The sequence below is a fragment of the Tasmannia lanceolata genome, unplaced genomic scaffold, assembly GCF_043159265.1.
Source record: "Tasmannia lanceolata isolate RefF3 unplaced genomic scaffold, GAP_Taslan_0.1 ptg000003l, whole genome shotgun sequence".
NCBI lineage: Eukaryota > Viridiplantae > Streptophyta > Magnoliopsida > Canellales > Winteraceae > Tasmannia > Tasmannia lanceolata.
In genome coordinates this window covers 12,032,811-12,052,325 of record NW_027518680.1, presented here as the reverse complement: position 1 = coordinate 12,052,325, position 19,515 = coordinate 12,032,811, and the positions used below count along the sequence as shown (strand labels likewise).

At 38.6% G+C, this 19,515-nt stretch overlaps 1 protein-coding gene across 1 annotated transcript; it reads left to right on the top strand.

Annotated features, from left to right (window-relative positions):
• The first annotated feature begins 790 nt into the window (after positions 1-790).
• LOC143851363 (uncharacterized) lies at positions 791-19,303 on the top strand. The gene is made up of 7 exons (XM_077360769.1): positions 791-927; positions 1,073-1,389; positions 1,547-1,587; positions 17,571-17,734; positions 17,846-17,948; positions 18,012-18,181; positions 18,531-19,303. The coding sequence occupies exons 2-7, from the start codon at positions 1,118-1,120 to the stop codon at positions 18,939-18,941; spliced, it is 1,161 nt and encodes a 386-aa protein (XP_077216884.1). The 5' UTR covers positions 791-927; positions 1,073-1,117; the 3' UTR covers positions 18,942-19,303.
• The last annotated feature ends 212 nt before the right edge of the window (positions 19,304-19,515 follow it).

The window sequence follows — 19,515 nt, the reverse complement described above, 5'->3', positions numbered from 1 at the left end:
TCTTCAATATGACTATCATGTCATAAGTTAAGATAAATAGTCAATGATCATCTTCGAGACAAAATAAAATGATTGATGGCATTTGCACAAGCACTCAAGATATAAGCGCTTATCCATGTTGATATAAAAAACAAACAACATATGATTTCTTTTTTTTTTATGTCGATGAGCCAGGCATTTTTACTAGTTAAATTAAAGAAGAAATAACAGTTGTGTTCGTGGAAATATCAAAATATGGTTGTGGTAATAATATTTCCCTTTAAAAAAGGGAGATGGTTTTTTCGTCCCCCTTAGGATTGATACGCCCACTCTTAAAGTGATCTGAGGTCAACAAACGTAGTCTGCTCATAATTGACAATTCACGTAAAAGGGGGGTGTACCATCCTAAGTGGAGTGAAAAAATCATCTCCCTTAAAATAAATCAACTATATTTATTTGAAAAGAGATTATCTAGGGACCATCTCAAAGCCATTTCTTGGAACATCTATTGCATGATAGAGCAGCCACGGAGGCTCAGATTTTGTCTCATTCATTTAATTCATCTAACAAACACTCCAAGAAATGCCTACTGCAATGTCCCCTAGCAAATCTCACGCGGAAATGATATCAGCACAACCGTATTTTGATATTTTCGCTAATTCATACTATCAGAAGGTTCCTAGTTATCACTCTCACGAGCCAATTAAACAAAAAATGACAGACGAGTTCGTGCAAATATCAAATTTTAGTTGTGCTGATAACATTTCCATATTTATTTGGTAAAAAAACATTTACCCATCTTCACTATAAATTTCGTTTTCGTCTTTACTTTCTCTAACTTCAGCGGCGCCTTTTTTCTGCGGGCTAGGGTTTGGATCGCCGTCTTTCGAAAACGAAAATCCTAGGAGAAAGAAAAGTTTCTCCTCCCCTAGAATCATAAATATTAAGGTATTTCTATCACGTTTCTGTCCTTAAATTAGGGTTTTGATCTCTCTCTCTCTCTCTCTCTCTCTCTATGTGTTTTTAGGGTTAGAAAAAAATAAGGAGGAAGAAAGTATTAGGGTTAGCAGAATAATCTTTTGCTCGTTTGCAGATCTATTGGCAGTGAGTATTTAAAAAAAAAAACACAAAGAAAACCATGGATGTTGCTGAACAGAAGCCTGATATAGATAATTCCATCGCCATTAGCGGCGATGAAGAGGAAGAATTCGAACAAGAAGATCAAGACGAAGAACTAGAAGATCTAGAAGAAGAAGAACAATTCGAACAAGAAGATGAAGAATTCGAAGAAGAAGAAGATCAAGAGCAGCAGCAACAACAACAAAAAGAAGAAGAATCTGAACCTGGAATGGATTTCGTAGATAGTGCGGGAGACGATATAAAGCGTCCCGCTCGTGATTCCTCTTCAGGGTTAGTCATAAGGTCTTAGGGTTTTTTTTTTTAGAATTTTAGATGATTTTTCTGTGTATTTGTTTCTACGTGTTAGATTCTGATGTTTTAGATTTAGGGAGAACTGTGGGTTTTAAAATTTAGTCTCCCAAATAACGTTAATTTTATTGTTTGGTAGAAAAATCTTCGTTGGAGGCGTTGCTTGGGACACTACTGAAGGTATGCCCTAAACATCAGTATTTATGTATATATATTGTGTATTACGTTTTTAATGCAGTTGAATAGTTGTATTTTGATTGATGAATTAATTCACTTTTAGTTGAATCGCGAAATTATTTTTCGTGACACATTTAGGCCCTGTTCATTTGAGATTATGACAACAGATGGTGAGACTCCAAACTGATTATTGGACCAAAAGTTAATGTAATTTGAGTTCAATAATCGGTTTGGGGTCTCACCCATGGTTGTCGTAATCTCAAACGAACAGGGCCTTAGGGATCAATATCTTGATTACATTTCTATGTTGTGTTTGTTTTATGGGTTATTTATCCTGTCAGGCTAATAAAATGCGTTTGAGAGAATGATATGCCTTTGTTACTTGACTTCTTTGAGCTATGGATTGTAGCTAACTTCGAAAGTCATTTAATTAGCTCCATCCTTGTCTTGCACGACAACATACTACTGAGCAGTCACTTTGTGCTATGGTATAATGCAGAACTGTTGTGGTATGAAGTGGATTTCTCTTTGCAGTGGCAGTGTTAAATCTATAACAATCAAGTTATCAGCTTGTTGGCAATAAATCCATTATATTTCTGGCTGTAACAAACCATTCCGTTCTGTAGATTGACCGACCTGAATTCTATACTTTGTAGATGGACGCCGATCCCTAGGAAGGTGGCGGGGATACGAGATCCCCGTCGATCCTCTAAGATCTCCACACGTGAAGGAGAGCTCTACAAAGGAACTCTCGAAAGAGTGCCCCTCACAGCATGAGTGACGATATAAAATGAGATACCTCTTGATTGACAAGTCCGGAACCGAGACGTACCTAGAATAACTCAGAGTCGCCATTCAAGAAAGTAGGCCCTGGATACCATACTATACTCTGTTGCAATGGATAACCAGAGATACAAAAGTCCTTGCCTGATGACGAATGGGGAAGGTGTTAGGCGCTCCCAATTCGCCCGAGTGTAAACACCCTATCTCTTATGCCATTTATTTATTAACTTTGAAGAATTTTGGGCGAAAATCATGTGAAATGGGAACGGATATCCCCGAGAAAACGTCTACCTAAACATGCATGACTCGGGGATGAAAATAATAACCACGCACAAAAGATAAACGAAAGAAGTGTCACCTAAACATAGCTAGGTTATGAGTGTCATACATAATTGGTGTCTAAGTTCTGATGGACAAACACATGCATGCTACAGCTAAAGGTATAAGGTCTGTACATGAAAGTAAGAAAACACAACAAAACACACATCACAATTCGACTCCACCCACGATTCGACACGACAAACCCTAGACTCTAATGTGATACTTGACTCGGACCAGGAAGGCCATCCCGGCTGCTCTACGTATCCGGCCTTGGGAAGAATCAGAGTCAACGTAGTTTGGTGACCTATTTTAAACTACGATGCCTAACCATCTAGGACCGTTATCCTTGACTCGATCAACTAGACTCGACTAGTTTTTAAAGCTTCTTGTGCGATTGCTTAAGTTCACGTGAATTGTAACTTTTAGGACTCCCTATATACCCTAACTATTGCAAGTTAGCCCTAAACTAATGCAGGTGGTTCCTATATCCTATGTGTAACTAGGCTGCGTGTCCTAAGGAAAACAATGAGCTAACTAAGTGCATCCTAGTCTAACCATCAGCTCGACTAAGTGTCTGACCACGACTCGAGGCCTCCTAACTCTAGAGACACTCACACGGCAAGATACACAAAGCATCAACCTATCTAGGACATATCCTAACTCTAAGGCACCCGAAACATCTAGGACAGACTCCTAACTCTAGGGGAAGATATTTTTGAAAACCAGTGTAAAAGATTTGTTTGAAGAATTTTTGTGTTTTTGACTGATTTGAACATGTTTATTTTGAAAGGTTTGACTGAACTTGGGATAAGAATCCCAAGTTGCCTACGTACCCCGTGAGAGGGGATCAAGAGCAATAAATCCATTATATTTATGGTTGTAACAAACGGGCATAGTCAGCTTAGTCATTTTAAATGTTTGATTGTTCTAAGGTGTGGATGTAACATGATTAACGAGGTATGAAACACTTAACAAAATCTTTGCCTAAATTATTAAGACAAGCAAGTGGAGACGTTTCACCTGAGTCAATAGTGCTAGCCGCTAGCACGATTTTCTAAAAGTGATGAAAGTTCCAAGAGTAGAGGACTAGTTGACTATGCCCCACAGCCATTCTCTATCACGAACCCAGCAGTCCATCACGATGTCCATGTATATTGATGTGAAGGGTCATTATGAGCGAAGTTGTTCCAACATTGATACAATTGTATTATGCACTATTTAAAAACTCCCCAAGTCCATCACAGACTCCTTTTACCTGGGCTAAGCTCTTGCCCAAGTCTGCATTTTGCCTTACCAAGTAAATTAGAACTCGTGTTACTCATCTGAGTTATGACCACATCAATCACTGACTTGCCCGATTACCTTGGCCAAGATCGTCTAAGTTTTGAAACTCTAATGTTATGAAGACCATCCATTCATGCACATACTTAGTCACCATTCTCAGCCAGGAACCCACATGCATGTCTTGTGTCGTTTGTAGATCTTAAACAAACTTACTAGCTCACGATGAGCCTAATGTCAGAGTTGTTATTTTCTTTGTACAATATCTACCACTACCCAATGATAGCGCGAGAATTCTCGTGGTTGTGTCATGGGTGAATGATTTTGGGAAAACTCAAGTTGTCTCATATGCATTTGGTTGGTATAACAATTTTGTCTGGATAATGTATGAACCCAATCACTCTTCATCAATTTTACTCTCCCTCCCCATACATTTTTGGAAAATAGAATCTCTTATTTCATTGGTTTGATTGAATCACCATTTTAAAACTCCCCAAGTCAATCATCGACTTGTTCCAGTCCATTGTTTGTCACACCCAGTAGCACTTGTCCACACCTAGGTTGGACACTCTAACCTGCCAGATTTGTTAGGTTGCTGCGCTTTCAAGGACCCAAAAAAAATTCATGTTACATCACCAAAATCGGCTTGCCAACTAAATCTTATATGCATATATACATGGGATTTGCTAGCGTCCATCGCAGAAGGCATTTCGCGGACGAACTGTTGCATGTGAGAGCAGCCACCTCGTGAATGAAGACAAAATCTGATGAAAAGTGAGCCCGTGTGGCTGCTCTCACATGCAACAACCCATCCACGAAATGTCTTTTGCGATGGACGCTAGCAAGTTCCTATATATATATACAAGGGACGATACCATGAGAAACTTTAATATGAGTAGTTGGGTCTACTCACGTGATATTACTATGATCCAAAGATTCAAAACTCTTCATTTGGTATGTCCTATCATGGAGTTGACATAATCAGAAAATCAAACTTATTGGATGGGTCCAACTGTTTGATGAATGTGTTGTAAATGAAGATTTTTTCTAAAATGATAATCAATCCACATTCAAATTATTTGATTGAAAGGATATAAATGGTCTAACAGAATGATTTTCCAGTTTGGCGTCTGCAAGTCAAGGGCCTCTAGATAAAGGATCCTAATCATGTTAACATCATGTAGGTTGGCCTAGGTGAAGCTTCTCATTGCACTCCCCTTTTAATTTATACTAGGTTGATGATAAAATTTTAACCATGAACACCCCTTTATAGTGATTTTATTATATTGATCATTTTTGCCTTTAATCATAAAATCGCTAAAAGGGGGCATTCTTGGTAAAAAAAAAGGTGGTGAATTTATCATCTCCCTAAATTCTAATAGGTTAGGGTATTTATCACATAACCATTCCGACCATATGTTCAATGCGCCCTTTTTGCCATTGAATCCAAACCATAGTATGTTTATAGTTTTGCACTCTTTTATATAGATCTTTATCAGAAAATTACATCTCACCATCATATTGGTACTTAACGAATGAAATCGGCGAGGCTAGAATATCTGAGCAAAACTTTTCATTTTTTCAAAATTCACTCTTGTTTTTGTTTTTTTCTTGAAAATATATTATTGAATAAAGCTGTATAAAAGTTCAAAACTTTGAACTTTTTAAATACCTATTCAAATTTAAAAAAAAAATAAAAAATTCAAAGTTAGATGGGTATCTTTCCCCTCAGAAATAAATGAAATTTCTAAAAACACAATCGTATCATGCCTCTTTAAAAAAAATGTAAAATACTCGTTATATCCTTCTGTGTTTTTTCCTGCGATTCTTTTGTTCCTTCGATTATCGATTCTTCTTCCTTACATTCTTCTTTTTCGATTCTTCTTCCTTCGAACCCTCTCGGAAAAACCTCTAACCTTTCTACGGCAAGAGTTACTCCGGACATAAAAAACTTGTCTCTAAAGAACACCAAAATCTCCATCTTCTTCTTCCTTCGACTCTACTTTCTCGCTGTAAATCCTCAGCGTCCTCTATTATCGCAACAAAAATTCAAATCCTTTCCATTCTCTAATAAAACTAATCTTCTTTTTTTACCTCAACCTCTTCTTTGTTGTCTTCAGGCTTCTTTCCATGGCCGCTTGGAGTTTTAATCGGTGGCTGCTTCGATGAGAGAGAGAGAGAGAGAGAGAGAGAGAGAGAGAGAGAGAGGAGAGACAAAAAAGTCGAATAAAACACCCGTTGAAACAATGTGGGTGGGAAATGATGGAAATCGTTAGAAACCTTTTTTGCATTGTGGAAATTTGGATTTACACGTCAACTTAATAAGAAAAAGGTTGCTATTGAAACCAACTAAACATACTTTCTGCCAATTCGATGAAAAAGTCGGACACTTTTCTTTTCCTTTCCGTCTCATGGAAATCAACTGAACAAACTCCTAGCATCTCAGAGACTCAGACTCTAGGATCAAGATTCCCAAACCTCAAGGAGCCTTCGCAGTTCGTTCATTTTTTTGCAAATTAAACTTTGATAACAAGGAAAGATGAAGGCGGGCAAAAATTTGGAAAGCAGCAACCCTTCCAAGAGTTGTTGCATTTGCTTGGACATTGGCATGCAGGAAAATTAATACGTGTGACCGTCTAAAAAAGAGAAAACTTCATCCATCTAGTTGATGCATTTTCTGCAAGAAGAGGGAAGTATCTTTGGGTCACTTGACAGTCCATCTTCCATTCATATACGTGCTATGGCATGCAACCATTGAGAGCTTCTACTTAAGTTGGGTGCTCCAAAAATCTATAAGGAACATCTTGCTTAGTTGGAGCAGGTGAACCTTTGGGCGAAACAAAATGAGTCGAGATGTTTGGAAGAGGTGTGATGGAAAAACCCAAGAAATGCCGAATCTAACCAAAAGACCACTCCATATTTCCCTAGCGCCCTTGCAATGAATTAGAAGATGATCCACATACTCTCCACCCCATAGTTACCAGTTCGGGAAACGGAAATGGGAAACGGTACATGAAACGGAAACGTGAAACGCATGAAAAAAATCAAAGGGGAAACGAAAAACGGGAAACGATAGATAAACACATGTGAAACTCATTGGGAAACGTTTGGGAAATAACTTGAACTAGTGTCAAATTCTCAATTTATGTTAATACCCGTCCAAATTAACCAATAACTCCAAAAGCATTAAAAATTTAAAAGTCCACATCATGGGTGGAAAATATCACTGCCCATCATTGGAAGAAAAATTTCTAAGGAAATAATTTTCCATCAGAAAGGTTTTTCTTGCAACCCAATTCCAAATAAGGCCTGATAGAATGGAATAATGGATTCGGTGGGAAAAAAATAAGCCCTAACAATTTTTATTCTTTGAAATTTTCAAGGCTTCTTAGAGTTAGGAATTTGGATCTGTTCGTTTGAGATTTTAAATTTTTAACAACTGACTATGATTTGTGAGCCCCAAACCGATTAATGGACTCAAAATCAAACGTATTTTTGAGCCCATTAATCAGTTTGGTGACTTTGGTCCTTGTGGCTCTCAATTGATTGTCATTTTTAACAACTTCTCATAATCTCAATCAAACAGGGCCTTTTTTTGGAGTTAAAAGGGGAGAAATCTCATGGAAGAAGAATATAATAGAGAGAAAGAGGGAGAGTGGGAACTACCTTTGCCGTCGGGACACGGGTGAGGGAGACCGTCGTTTTGAGAGAGAGAGAGAGAGAGAGAGAGAGAGAGAGAGTTGCAGCAGTCAAAGGAGAGAAGAAAGAGGTGTGAGTGATTAGGGTTTTAGAGTTTAGAGTCTTTAGACTTTAAGTTTTAAGTCTTTACAATTTCGATCCCTCTTTTTACAAGGGACAACCCCATTTAGTGTAATTTATGACTACTCTTATACTCGGGACTACCCCCTTTAGTGTTATTTATGACTACTCTTATACTCGGGACAACCCCCTTTACTAAAAAGCTTTTTTTCCCCATGAAACTCGTTTCCACGATACGGGAAACGCGTTTCCCAAACGTTTCACATACGGTTCCAGGAATTAAAAGAGACGTTTCACGGACGTTTCACAGGCGTTTCACAGAGTTTAAAATGCCGTTTCATTTCCGTTTCCGAAACGCGTTTCCGTGGAAATGCGTTTCACCTTCAACCTGGGCGTTTCCTGCATCTATGCTCCACGCTCTATACAGAGGACAATGGTCTACGATCATCAATTCCTGCTTTTGCAAAAAATCCATCGTTTGAATCCACTCAAGAAGGGCCGACCAACAAAAAACAACGACCATGGGGGGCTTGGGTTGACCAAACCCAAGCAAAAGGGCATGACACAAGAAGGGAATAAAAAGATTTTATGGAGAACTCTCCAGAAGAATTTTAGATCCATACCCTTTTACCTGCACCATCTCTCTTAATGTAGCAACCCTCTAAAATTTCAAAAAGCCTGGCCACCGACCGATCTCCATCAAAGAAGTTTCTTCTGAATCTCGGCAACCACACACCTGATCCTTCATTCTCTCAAAGAAATCCTTCACTAGACCCTCCTTGAAAGCAGACACTACAAATAACTTAGGGATGAGATCCTTTAAAGGAAGATTGGCACACTAAAGATCAAACCAAAATCTTATCCAATCGCTAGAACGACCTCTGAACCTGGTACTTTTTAAAGATATGCAGATATCTTAAGATATCTCTCCACACTGTAATTCCAATCTTATTAAACCTGCCATTGACTCCCAGTGTCCTTCAAATGCCCCATATTCACAAACTATTACTCTTGTCCATAACCGAGATTCCTCCCCTCCAACCTCCATAACCATTTTCCAAGAAGTGACTGATTCATTTCCTTTAGCTTTCTAATCCCTAAACCTGTAGCTTTAAAGGGTTTGTAGACCTCTTCCCATTTCACAAGAGAGATATGCGCTTATCTGCAATCCCTCGTCCCATAAAAACCTTCTTTAAATTAGCTCCAGCCTCTTGATTATACTCATAGGGCATTTAAACATCAAGAAATGGTAAATTGAAATGTTGGCCAGAACCGCCTTTATCAATGTGACTCTTCCTCCCCTTGATACCAAGTTCCTCTTCCAAGTGTTCAATCTCTTTTCCACCTTCTCCACTATCGGATCCCAATGCATTTTCTTTGGTCTCCTTACCCCCTTGCGACTCTTCTTCTTCGTTCTTCTTGCAATTTTCGATTCTTCTTCGTTCTTCTTGCACATTCTTCTTCGTTCTTCCTCCTTTTATTCTTCTTCTTCGATTCTTCTTCCTTCGATTCCTCTCGGATGAAGTTCAAACCTATCTACAACAAGAGTTACTAGGGACATAAAAAAATCCCTCTTGGAAGAACACCCAAAACCCCCTTTTCTTTTTCCTTTGATTCTTCTTCCTTCGAGACCCCTCTTTCTCGCTGCAAATCCTTGGTGTCCTCCATTATTACCGCAAAAATTCAAATCCTTTTCCCTTCTCTATGCAAACTGATCACCCTTCGTAACTGATCCTCTTCTTTCCTTCGAGACCCCTCTTTCTCGCTGCAAATCCTTGGTGTCCTCCATTATTACCGCAAAAATTCAAATCCTTTTCCCTTCTCTATGCAAACTGATCACCCTTCTTAACTCATCCTCTTCTTTGCTGTCTTCAGACTTCTCTCCATGGCCACTTGGAGTTTTAATCGGTGGCTGCATCGTTAAGAGAGAGAGGCCTGATCGATGGAAAAGTTCAATGAAACACCCGCTTCCATTGAAAGAATATGGATGGGAAATGATGGAAATCGTCGGAAACCTTTTTACACCGCAGAAATTTGGATTTACACGTCAACTTAACAAAAGAAAAGGTTTATGTTGAAACCAAGTAACCACACTTCCTGCCCATTTCTATGAAAAGGCGGACATTTTTCGTTTCCTTTCCGTCTCTTGGAAATCAACTGAACAAATCCCTAGCGTGTCGGACTCTAGGATTAGGATTCCCGATCCTCAAGGAGCCTTCTCAGTTCGTTCATTTTTTTTGCAGGATAAACTCTTCTAACCAGGAAAGATGAAGGTGGGCAAAAATCTGGAAAGCAGCAGCCCCTCCAGGAGTTGTTGCATTTGCTTGGACATTGGCGTGCCGGAAAATTAATGCACACGATCGTCTAAAAATGTGAAAATTTCATCTTGCTAGTTTGTGTATTTTCTGCAATAAGAGGAAAGAATCTTTGGATCATTTGATGGTTCATTGTCCATTCATATACCGGTTATGGCAGGCAATCATTGAGAGCTTTTGAGAGCTTCTGCTTAAGTTGGGTGCTCCAAAAATCTGTAAGGAACATCTTGCTTAGCTGGAGCAGTGGACCTTTTGGCTATCATGTGGGGAAATATTTTGGTAGATATTAATATTGATTCGATCATGTGGGGAAGAAATGTAGAGTATGCAAGCTGTAATGTGGGTGAATTGCTAAGGAATTGGCAAGAAGTAGGGATGCACAAAAGCTTTTCCAGTATGTCATCTACAAGTCGAGGGGTTCTTGATAAAGGATCCTAATCATGTTGACATCATGTAGGTTGGCCTAGGTGAAGCTTCTCATTGACTTCTCGTATTAAGTGCTTGTCATTGCGTCCCCCTTATAATTTATACTTAGGATGATGATAAAATTTAACCATGAACGCCCCCTTATAGTGGTTTTGTTCTATTGAACAGTGAAAGGGGGCATTCTTGATAATTAAAGGGGGTGCATTTATCATCTCCCTAAATTATAATAGGTTGGCATATTTATCACATATGTTAATGCTTATTTATAGTTGTGCCTAACATTAACCATTCTAACCATTTGATCTATGCCTTTTTTGCCATTGACTCCAAACCACGACACGTTTATATTTTTGCACTCTTTTCTAGAGATCTTGATTGGAAAATTAGGATCACGCCATCATATTGATACTTGACTAGTTAATTTCCCGAGGCTAGAATATGTTAGAAAAACTTTTTGTTTTTCTGAAAAATTCACGCTTATTTTTTATTTTTCTTGAAGATAATATCGACATTTTTCAATAAAACCGTATAAAACTTCAAAACTTTGATTTTTTAAATAATTTCGCCCTATTCAATTTTTTAAGAAAATTTCAACTTTCCCCTTAGAAATAAAAGAAAAGGACGCTGGAGTTTTCAAAGGGACTTTTTGATCGCCGGATTTCCTATTCGTTGGATTTATTGCCCTCACAATCTCGTGGGTGAAGACCTTACCTTCCTTTAGATTTGTTTCGGCTTATAATCTCTTGGAAGGGTGGAGAGTAGTTTGTCGATCGGCGGACCACAAGCTCAAATTATCCCAAGAGTGGTTGTCTTCGGCTCCCGACTTTGTGAAACTTAACTTTGATGGTTCCAGCTTTGGTTATCCGAGTCCGGCCGGCATTGGAGGTGTTTTAAGAAGTAGCAATGGTGAGGTGGTGTGGGCATTTGTCGGCCCTATCAAGATTGCCGATGCTTCAGAGGCCGAAGTGAAAGCGGCTCATCAAGGACGGAAGTTGCTAGCGAGAGATAGGGTGGTAAATACAATAATTGAAGGAGGCTCTATGAATGTCATTAGGTGGCTTAAGAAATCCCAAAAACCACCTTGGTGGTTCAATCCACTCTTTTGATGAAATGTTTGATTGGATGGCTCATTTATTTTGGTCTTTCACTCATATTCGTTGCTTTGCAAATCAAGTGGCTAATCGTCTTGCGAGAGTTGGTGTTTCTTAGGATGTGTTTGCTCTTTATGATTCTCTCCCCCTTAGTCCTGTATCTTTGCTTATATGTATTTTTTTTCTTTGGTTTCCATCTATGTATATTGACCATCTCAGTCGCCTATCAATAAATTGGCTATCATTTTTTAAAAAATAAAAGAAATTTCTTTTATTTGTAAAGACAATCGTATCATGACCCCTTAAAACAAAATGCAAAATACGGGTACTTAACCAAAACAGAAATTTGGATTCACACGTCAACTTAACCAAAAAAAAAATAACTTTTTCTTTGGAAACCAACTAAACACACTTTCTGCGCATTTCAATGAAAAAGTCTCACTTTTCTTTTCCTTTCGGTCTCTTGGAAATCAACTGAACAAATTCCTAGGATCAGGATTCCTGATCCTCAAGGAGCATTCTCAGTTCGTTCATTGCTGTATAAACTTCCATCTTGGAAATCAACTGAACAAATTCCTAGGATCAGGATTCCTGATCCTCAAGGAGCATTCTCAGTTCGTTCATTGCTGTATAAACTTCCAACAAGGAAAGATGAAGGTGGGCTAAATTTTGGAAAGCAAAAGCCCCTCCAAGAGTTATTGCATTTGCTTGGACATTGTCTGGCATGAAAATTAATACACGCGAACGTCTTAAAAAAGAGAAAATTTCCTCTTTCTAGTTGGTTCATTTTCTGCATGAAGAGGGAAGAATCTCTGGATCACTTGATGGTCCAGTGTCCATTCATATACCAGCTATGGTTGGCATTAATTAAGAGCTTCTACTTAAGTTAGGTTTTTCCAAAAATCTATAACATCTTGCTTAGTTGGAGCGGTGGACCTTCTGGTGAAACAGATCAAACTATTTGGAGGAACGTCCCATATGCACTAATTTGGCACATTTAGAAAGAGAGAAATAACTGGATATTCAAAGAAAAAGTAAAGAGTTGGGGAAAGCTTTGGTAGATATTAATATTGATTTGATCACGTGGGAAAGAAATGAAAATAGTATGCCAAGCTATATAATGTGGGTGAATTGCTCAGGAATTAGTTAGTAGTAGAAAGGTTTTCCATTGTGTCGTCTGCAAGTCGAGTGCCTCCCTCTAGATAAAGGATCCTAATCATCTTAACATCATGTAAGAGCAGGTTGGTTTAAGTGTAAGCATGCTTCTGGAGTTCTGTGCGACCGTAAAATACCTACCAAGTTGAAGGAAAGTTTTGCAAGACAGCTGTGAGGCCAGCCATGCTGTACGGCTCAAAATGTGGGGCCACCAAGAAGTAGCATGTGCATAAGATGAGTGTAACAGAGATGCGAATGTTTAGATGGATGTGTGGCCACACAAGGTTAGATTGAATTAAAAATGAAGACATCCATAAAAAGGTAGCGGTGGCACCAATTGAGGAGAAGATGAGAGAGCACCGCTTAAGATGGTTTTGGCATATCCAACGTAGGCCTTTGGATGCTCCAGTGACAATAAGTGACTCGTGCCAAGTTGGAGTAAAAAGAGGTAGGGGCAAACCGAAAACAACTTGGGTAGAAGCAGTGAGGAAAGACTTTGAGGGCTAGGAACATAAGAGAGAACATGACCTTGGATAGGATAGAATGGAAGAAAATGATCCATGTAGATGAACCCTACTAGTGTCGGGATTAGACTTAGTCAATTTGAGCCGAGTAGATCCTTTCACCTTCTTCATGAAATTTTCTAAAGGATTCATTAGCCGATCCCAACTAATTTGGGACAAAGGCTTAGTTGAGTTGAGTTGAGTTGAGTTGAGTTGAGTTGAGAGTTGTGTGCAGGTTGGCCTAGGTGAAGCTTCTTCTCATTGTCTTCTCATATTAAGAGCTTCTCATTGCATTCCCCTTATAAGCTATAATAAGATGATGATAAAATTTTAACCATGAACGGGCCTTTAAGTGGTTTAACTTATCGATAATTTTTTTCCTTTAATCATAAAATCACTAAAGGGGACACTCTTCGTAAATTATAATAGGTTGGCATATTTATCATATATATTAATGCATATGTATAGGTATGCCTAAAGTCTACCATTCTAACCACCGGTTCGATGCCCTTTTGTTGTTGTATCCAAACCATGGCATCTTTATATTTTTGCACTTTTTTCTATAAATCTTGATCAGAAAATTAGGATCATGCTATCATATTGATACGTGAACAGTGAAATTGCCGAGGCTGGAATACGTTAGCGAAACTTCGTATTTTTCTTCAAAATTCACGCTTATTTTTGTTCTTTTATGGAAAACATATATATTTTGAAATTATTTTTTCCAAAAAAAAATATTATCGACATTTTTTCAATAAAACTTTAAAACTTTGATTTTTTTTTTTAAATTACATTGTCCATTTCAAATTTTCCAAAAAATAAAAAATAAAAAAAATAAAAGTTAGATGGGCATCTTTCCCTTTGGAAAAAAAGAAATTTCTAAAAGACAATCGTATCATGTCCCCATAAAACAAAAATATAAAATGCCCGTTACATTCTTTTGTCTTTTTGTTGTGATTCTTCGTTTTCTTCTTGCGCTATACGACTCTTCTTCCTCTGTTCTTGTTATTTCCAGTCTTCTTTCTTCGACTCCTCTCGGAAGTACATCAAACCTATCTACGGCAAGAGCTATCAGGGACATCAAAACCCCCTCTGAAGAACACCAAAAACCCCCTCTTCTTCTTCCTTCAATCTTTCTCAATGCAAATACTCGGCATCAAATCATTTCCCTACTCTTTGAAAACCGATCACCCTTCTTACCTAACTTTCATCTTTGCTGTCTTCAACCTTCTCTCCATGTCCGCTTGGAGTTTTAATCAGTGGCGGCTTCAGTTAGAGAGAGAGAGACTCGATCAACAGAAAAGTCAAATAAAACACCCATTTCCGTTGAAACAATGTGGGAAATGATGGAAATCGTCAGAAACCTTTTTTCACTTAAGAAATTTGGATTTGCGTGTCAACTTAACAAAAAAAAAAAAAAAAAAACCCAACTAAACACACTCTCTGTCCAGTTCAATGAAAAAGTCATGACACTTTTCTTTTCCTTTTGGTCTCTTGGAAATCAACTAAACAAACCTTTAGTGGGTCAGCGACTTGGATCTGGATTCCCGGCTCTCAGCCTTCTCAGTTTGTTCATTTATTTTTGCAGGATAAACTCTTCCAACAAGGAAAGATGAAGGTGGGCAAAATTTTGGAAAGCAGCAGCCCCTCCAAGAGTTGTTGCATTTCTCTCTTTCATCTTTCTAGTTGGTGCATTTTCTGCAGGGAGAGGGAAGAATCTTTGGATCACTTGATAGTCCATTCTTCATTCATATAACCGGCTATGGCAGTCCATCATTGAGAGCTTATGCTTAAGTTGGGTGCTCCAAAAATCTATAAGAACATCTTGCTTGGTTGGAGCGGTGGACCTTTTGGCTATACGGGTCAAGCTATTTGGAGGAGTGTCCCGTATGCATTAATTTGGCACATTTTGAAAGAGAGAAATAACCGGATATTAAAAGAAAAGGCAAAGAGTTTGGGGAAAGGATGATTTGGAGATCTTTGACATTTTGCATCCTTACTTTCATTTTTCCTTTTCATTGTATATTGTATTCTTTTTCTTTTTCTCCGGACCATCTCGATCTTCTTTTAATGAAATTTACTGCCATTAAAAAAAAAGAGTTTGGGGAAAGATTTTGGTAGACATTAATATTGATTTGAACATGTGGGGAAGAAACGAAATGTGTTTGCGAAGCTATAATTTGGGTGAATTGCTCAGGAATTGGCAAGTAGTTGTTGAGAAGAAGTTGAAGATAAACAGTCCAACCCAAATGGGTGCCTCCACCAGAAGTTGAACTTTGATGGGGGCGTTAAGGGAGATCCGGGCCGGGCCAGAATAGGAGGTATTCTTTGTGACTGGAGTGGTAGAGTTTTAATATCATTTTCAGGCTCAGCCGATTTTTGTGACATTAATGAGTCAGAGCAGAAGTCTTTTTTTGGGGTTTGCGATTGTATGGGAATGTCGTCCTTGGATCGCTAATAGCAGAAGGATTTCTAATGTGTTGGCTTGGGGAAGAAACAAAGCAATAGGACCTTGGAAGATTTCCAATACAGCTGCTGAAATTCAGCATCTGATTTATAAAATTGGTCCCCAACAACAATATTCACTTTTGTTTAGGCTTATTTTCTTGAAATCCATGCCATCCAGCTTTGGCCTCGACTCATATTCCTTTGCGTAGAGATTTTGGAAGTGCTGCACTAATACTATAATATTCTTGATCAGGTCTTTATCTTCAATGAGATCCTCTTCCTCAATCAAGCTGTTGATTGAATTGATTCTCGTTCTTGCATTTGCTATTCTATGGAAGAATTTTGTATTTTTATCTTCTTAAGGTTGTTGTGTCAGAAACTTCTCAACTCATTTCAAAGTCCGTTTGTGTAATCCCTCCAGCGAGTTTCTCATATTATTCTTTGCCAAGGTTGGACAAAGTCAGGGTTAGTGGTTAAATATTTTCAGTTGATTAGAGGTTTGGGAGGCTGATCTAGCTCTTTCGTCCTAAAAGTCTTGAAAGTCAGTATGATGTTTCTGCTTAACATCTGTTTGTTAGTGGGGTCTTTTAGGGGCTGTTTGGTATTTGGGTCAGGTGAAAAGAATTTCTCAGAAATTGTTTCCCCTGAAAGTGAGGTTTCCAGTTATTGGCACTTTGTCTAGCTCATTTTTCATGGAATTGTTTTTCCAAAATCCAAATTTTCCCTGTTTTAAATGAAAAATTCATTCCTGCTGGTCGCTGTAATTTTTTCCCATGGAATGTGTTTTTTGAATTTTTTTCCCAATAATTTTCTCCCCTAAATCCAAAATTCCACACAGCCCCTTAGGGGGGATAGTATGTGGAAGATTTTTAAAGAATTAAAAGATGCTTCTTAGAAGAATTAATGTTTTCTTTATTTCATTGATTCATGATCTCTGGAGCCACATCATTGGATGCATTATGACATTATCCTTCATAGTTTCACATCAGTGTATGCGGGCAGTTCCTTTTCTGGTGGGTCCAAACAATATGGGTTTTTTGAGGGGGAGGTAGATCTTCGTGGTATTTTCGTCTTTCTTTTATAATACTTCTTTGAAGCCAACAGGCAATGGGAGAATGATGAAGATTGATATGAGAAAGGTTTATGTCTTGCTGACAAACTTCACGGGGTCTTATGTCAATGGGTTTTGGATGGGCTCATCATTGCATAGACAAGGTTTCTTTCTAAGTTAAACAAGCATCGATCTATTTAAGGAAGGGATTCGCCCTATCCAGCAAGCGTCAACTGCTATTGGATGGGAAATACTTCTTTCTACCTACCCAGTCACATCTCGTTTGGTCTGTTTGGCCAACTTACATGCCATGCTTTCGAAAGACATTCACTGATTCCTCTATGGCCTATAGTTATTTGTGTTGTGAATCTGATTTCTTACTTAGCTTTACACCATTTTTTATGCTTTTATGATTGGTATCCATAATTTATCATCTCCAAAATTTATCGTCTTCTATGATGTATTTCGCCTTCGGCAATCAATAAATCTTTTACCTTTCAAAAAAAATAAAAAAATACTCATTTATGGACACAAATAGAACAACAAGCTGTTTGAAAAATGTGGTTTGTCAATAATTATTAACTTACACTGATGGCATTTTTTTATCCCTGAAATCTTTCCATGTGAAGCATATATGCGTCCATAACTGATTGTACTCCTATAGAAGAAGCCCCTGTTTTTGTGATTGGAAAAAAAAACATTGATGAGAAACTGTGGAGTATAGCTTTGCTTACAGATGTTCTTGATTCTTTAATTGTAGTTTTGCTCAAGGGCATGTTTCACATTCTATTTTTTGTTGCATTTCCCTTAGTAGTGATGGTTTCCCTGATTCCTTTTGGATAATTTGCTCCAGACACATTCACCAAGCATTTTAAGAAGTATGGAGTGATCACCGATTCCGTAATCATGAGGGATAAGCATACCAGAATGCCACGGGGTTTCGGATTTGTGACATTTGCTGACTCATCTGCTGTGGAGAAAGTTTTGGAGGATGAACACATTATTGATGGCAGAACAGTAAGCTTGCCTAGACTATATTTCTCTTGATTCTAGACTGGGGGCTTTACTTATTTCCTATTCAATGTATTTAAATTTTTGGTTCGTCTCATTAGATGTTTGTAACCTCAGGTTGAAGTAAAGCGGACCGTCCCGAGGGAGGATATGGCAGCTAAAGTGGGACCAAAAACAAAGAAAATCTTTGTGGGTGGAATACCTTCATCTCTAACCGAAGGTATATTCAAGACTTAGTCTGTGTCTACTGGTTCGCATCTGACTAAATTTTCAAATGTTGCAGATAAATTTAAGGAGTACTTTTCTTCCTATGGCACTGTGGTCGAACACCAGATAATGGTGGACCACAGTACTGGGCGGTCACGAGGTTTTGGCTTTCTTACCTTTGAGAGTGAGGACACAGTTGAAGAAATCATTTCAAAGGGCAAAACACATGAGCTTGGAGGTAAACAGGTGAGTTGACATATGACATATTGGAGGGGAAAATGGATCAAATTTGAAACCCTGATATGTTTTTATATTCTAAAAACTATAGTTTAAAATTTCGGCCAAAACAGTCGAAATATTTCAGTTTCGGCCATGACCGAATTGAAATCCACATTGAATCATTTTTTCCCAAACTTCGCCGAATTTTATTTTCATGCCTATTTTCAAGATTTCCTCCAAAATTTTAGAGATACTGAAAATTTTCACCGAAATTTTCACTGAAACCGAAATATTTCGATTTCGGTGGGAGCCAAAGCCGAAATTGAAACTGAAATCAAAATTTAAAACCTTGCTAAACGTCGGACTGACATTGTAGGTGGAAGTCAAGAAAGCTGAACCAAAAAGAGCTGGTGGAGATCACGGAAGCAATGGAAGAGGTGGTTATGGTGGTGGGAACTCATACGGGGGCTTTGGCGGCGGCGGCGGCGGTGGATTTGGGTACAGTGGTTATAGAGCTGGAGGAGGTGGTGGTCGTGGGTATGGTGGGAGAATGGATGGAGGGTATGGTGGATACAGTGGAGGCCCTGCTGGTGCTTTTGGTGGGTATGGCCGATATGGGTACGGTGCCGAATTTGGGGGTGGGTTTGGTGGGTCCATGTATGATGGTGATGGTTATGGTGGCCCCGTCGGGGGATATGGCGCGGCTTATGGTGGTTATGGTGGCAGTAGGGGACGTGGGGCCAGCGGTGCCGCCAGCAGCAGATATCATCCATATGGAAGATACTGAAATAGAGTTATATTGAGGCGAACTGTGAATGTTTGGAGGGCTTTTACAAGTTTGTGCTTCATTCTTTTTTTTTTAAGCTCTTGGAAGGATGATAGTATCTGTTCAACCGTCTCTTGGGCGGCCCTGATGCGCTCCCGCTTGCTCGGGAGCTGACAATAATATTTGAACCCATCGGCTTTTGTAGGATTAAGCTAGGTATATCTGTTCAACTTTTGCCGCATTTAGGGTGAGTTAGGTATTCATGCTTTATCGTAGGATCTCTGAGCCATGCACTGATGTGAGTTGTGGGTGCTATGGAGAATATCTGTAATATGCATTCGGATTTTGTTCTAATTATACTATTTAGCGAGTATTGTGATTTAGATGCATAGCAATATTTTCATTACTTATAGGAGGGAAGTCAAGAGCCACATGGTTAAAAGAGAGAGATAAAAACATTACTTTTCTTTTCATAGAATGGTCAGTGCTAGAAGAAGAATTAAATCTATCCAACTCCATTCAACATTCAACATAATGGAAGAATATAGAGAAGAAAGAGAGATTGAGAAACTTATCTCATAATATTTTATTGATC

What these genes read in the sequence shown, in the direction of transcription:
- LOC143851363 (XM_077360769.1), top strand. Translation starts at nt 1,118, where the DNA reads ATGGATGTTGCTGAACAGAAGCCTGATATAGATAATTCCATCGCCATT. An exon ending in ACATTATTGATGGCAGAACA is followed by an intron (nt 17,735 to 17,845) that starts GTAAGCTTGCCT and finishes TTGTAACCTCAG; the next exon opens with GTTGAAGTAAAGCGGACCGT. An exon ending in ACCTTCATCTCTAACCGAAG is followed by an intron (nt 17,949 to 18,011) that starts GTATATTCAAGA and finishes CAAATGTTGCAG; the next exon opens with ATAAATTTAAGGAGTACTTT.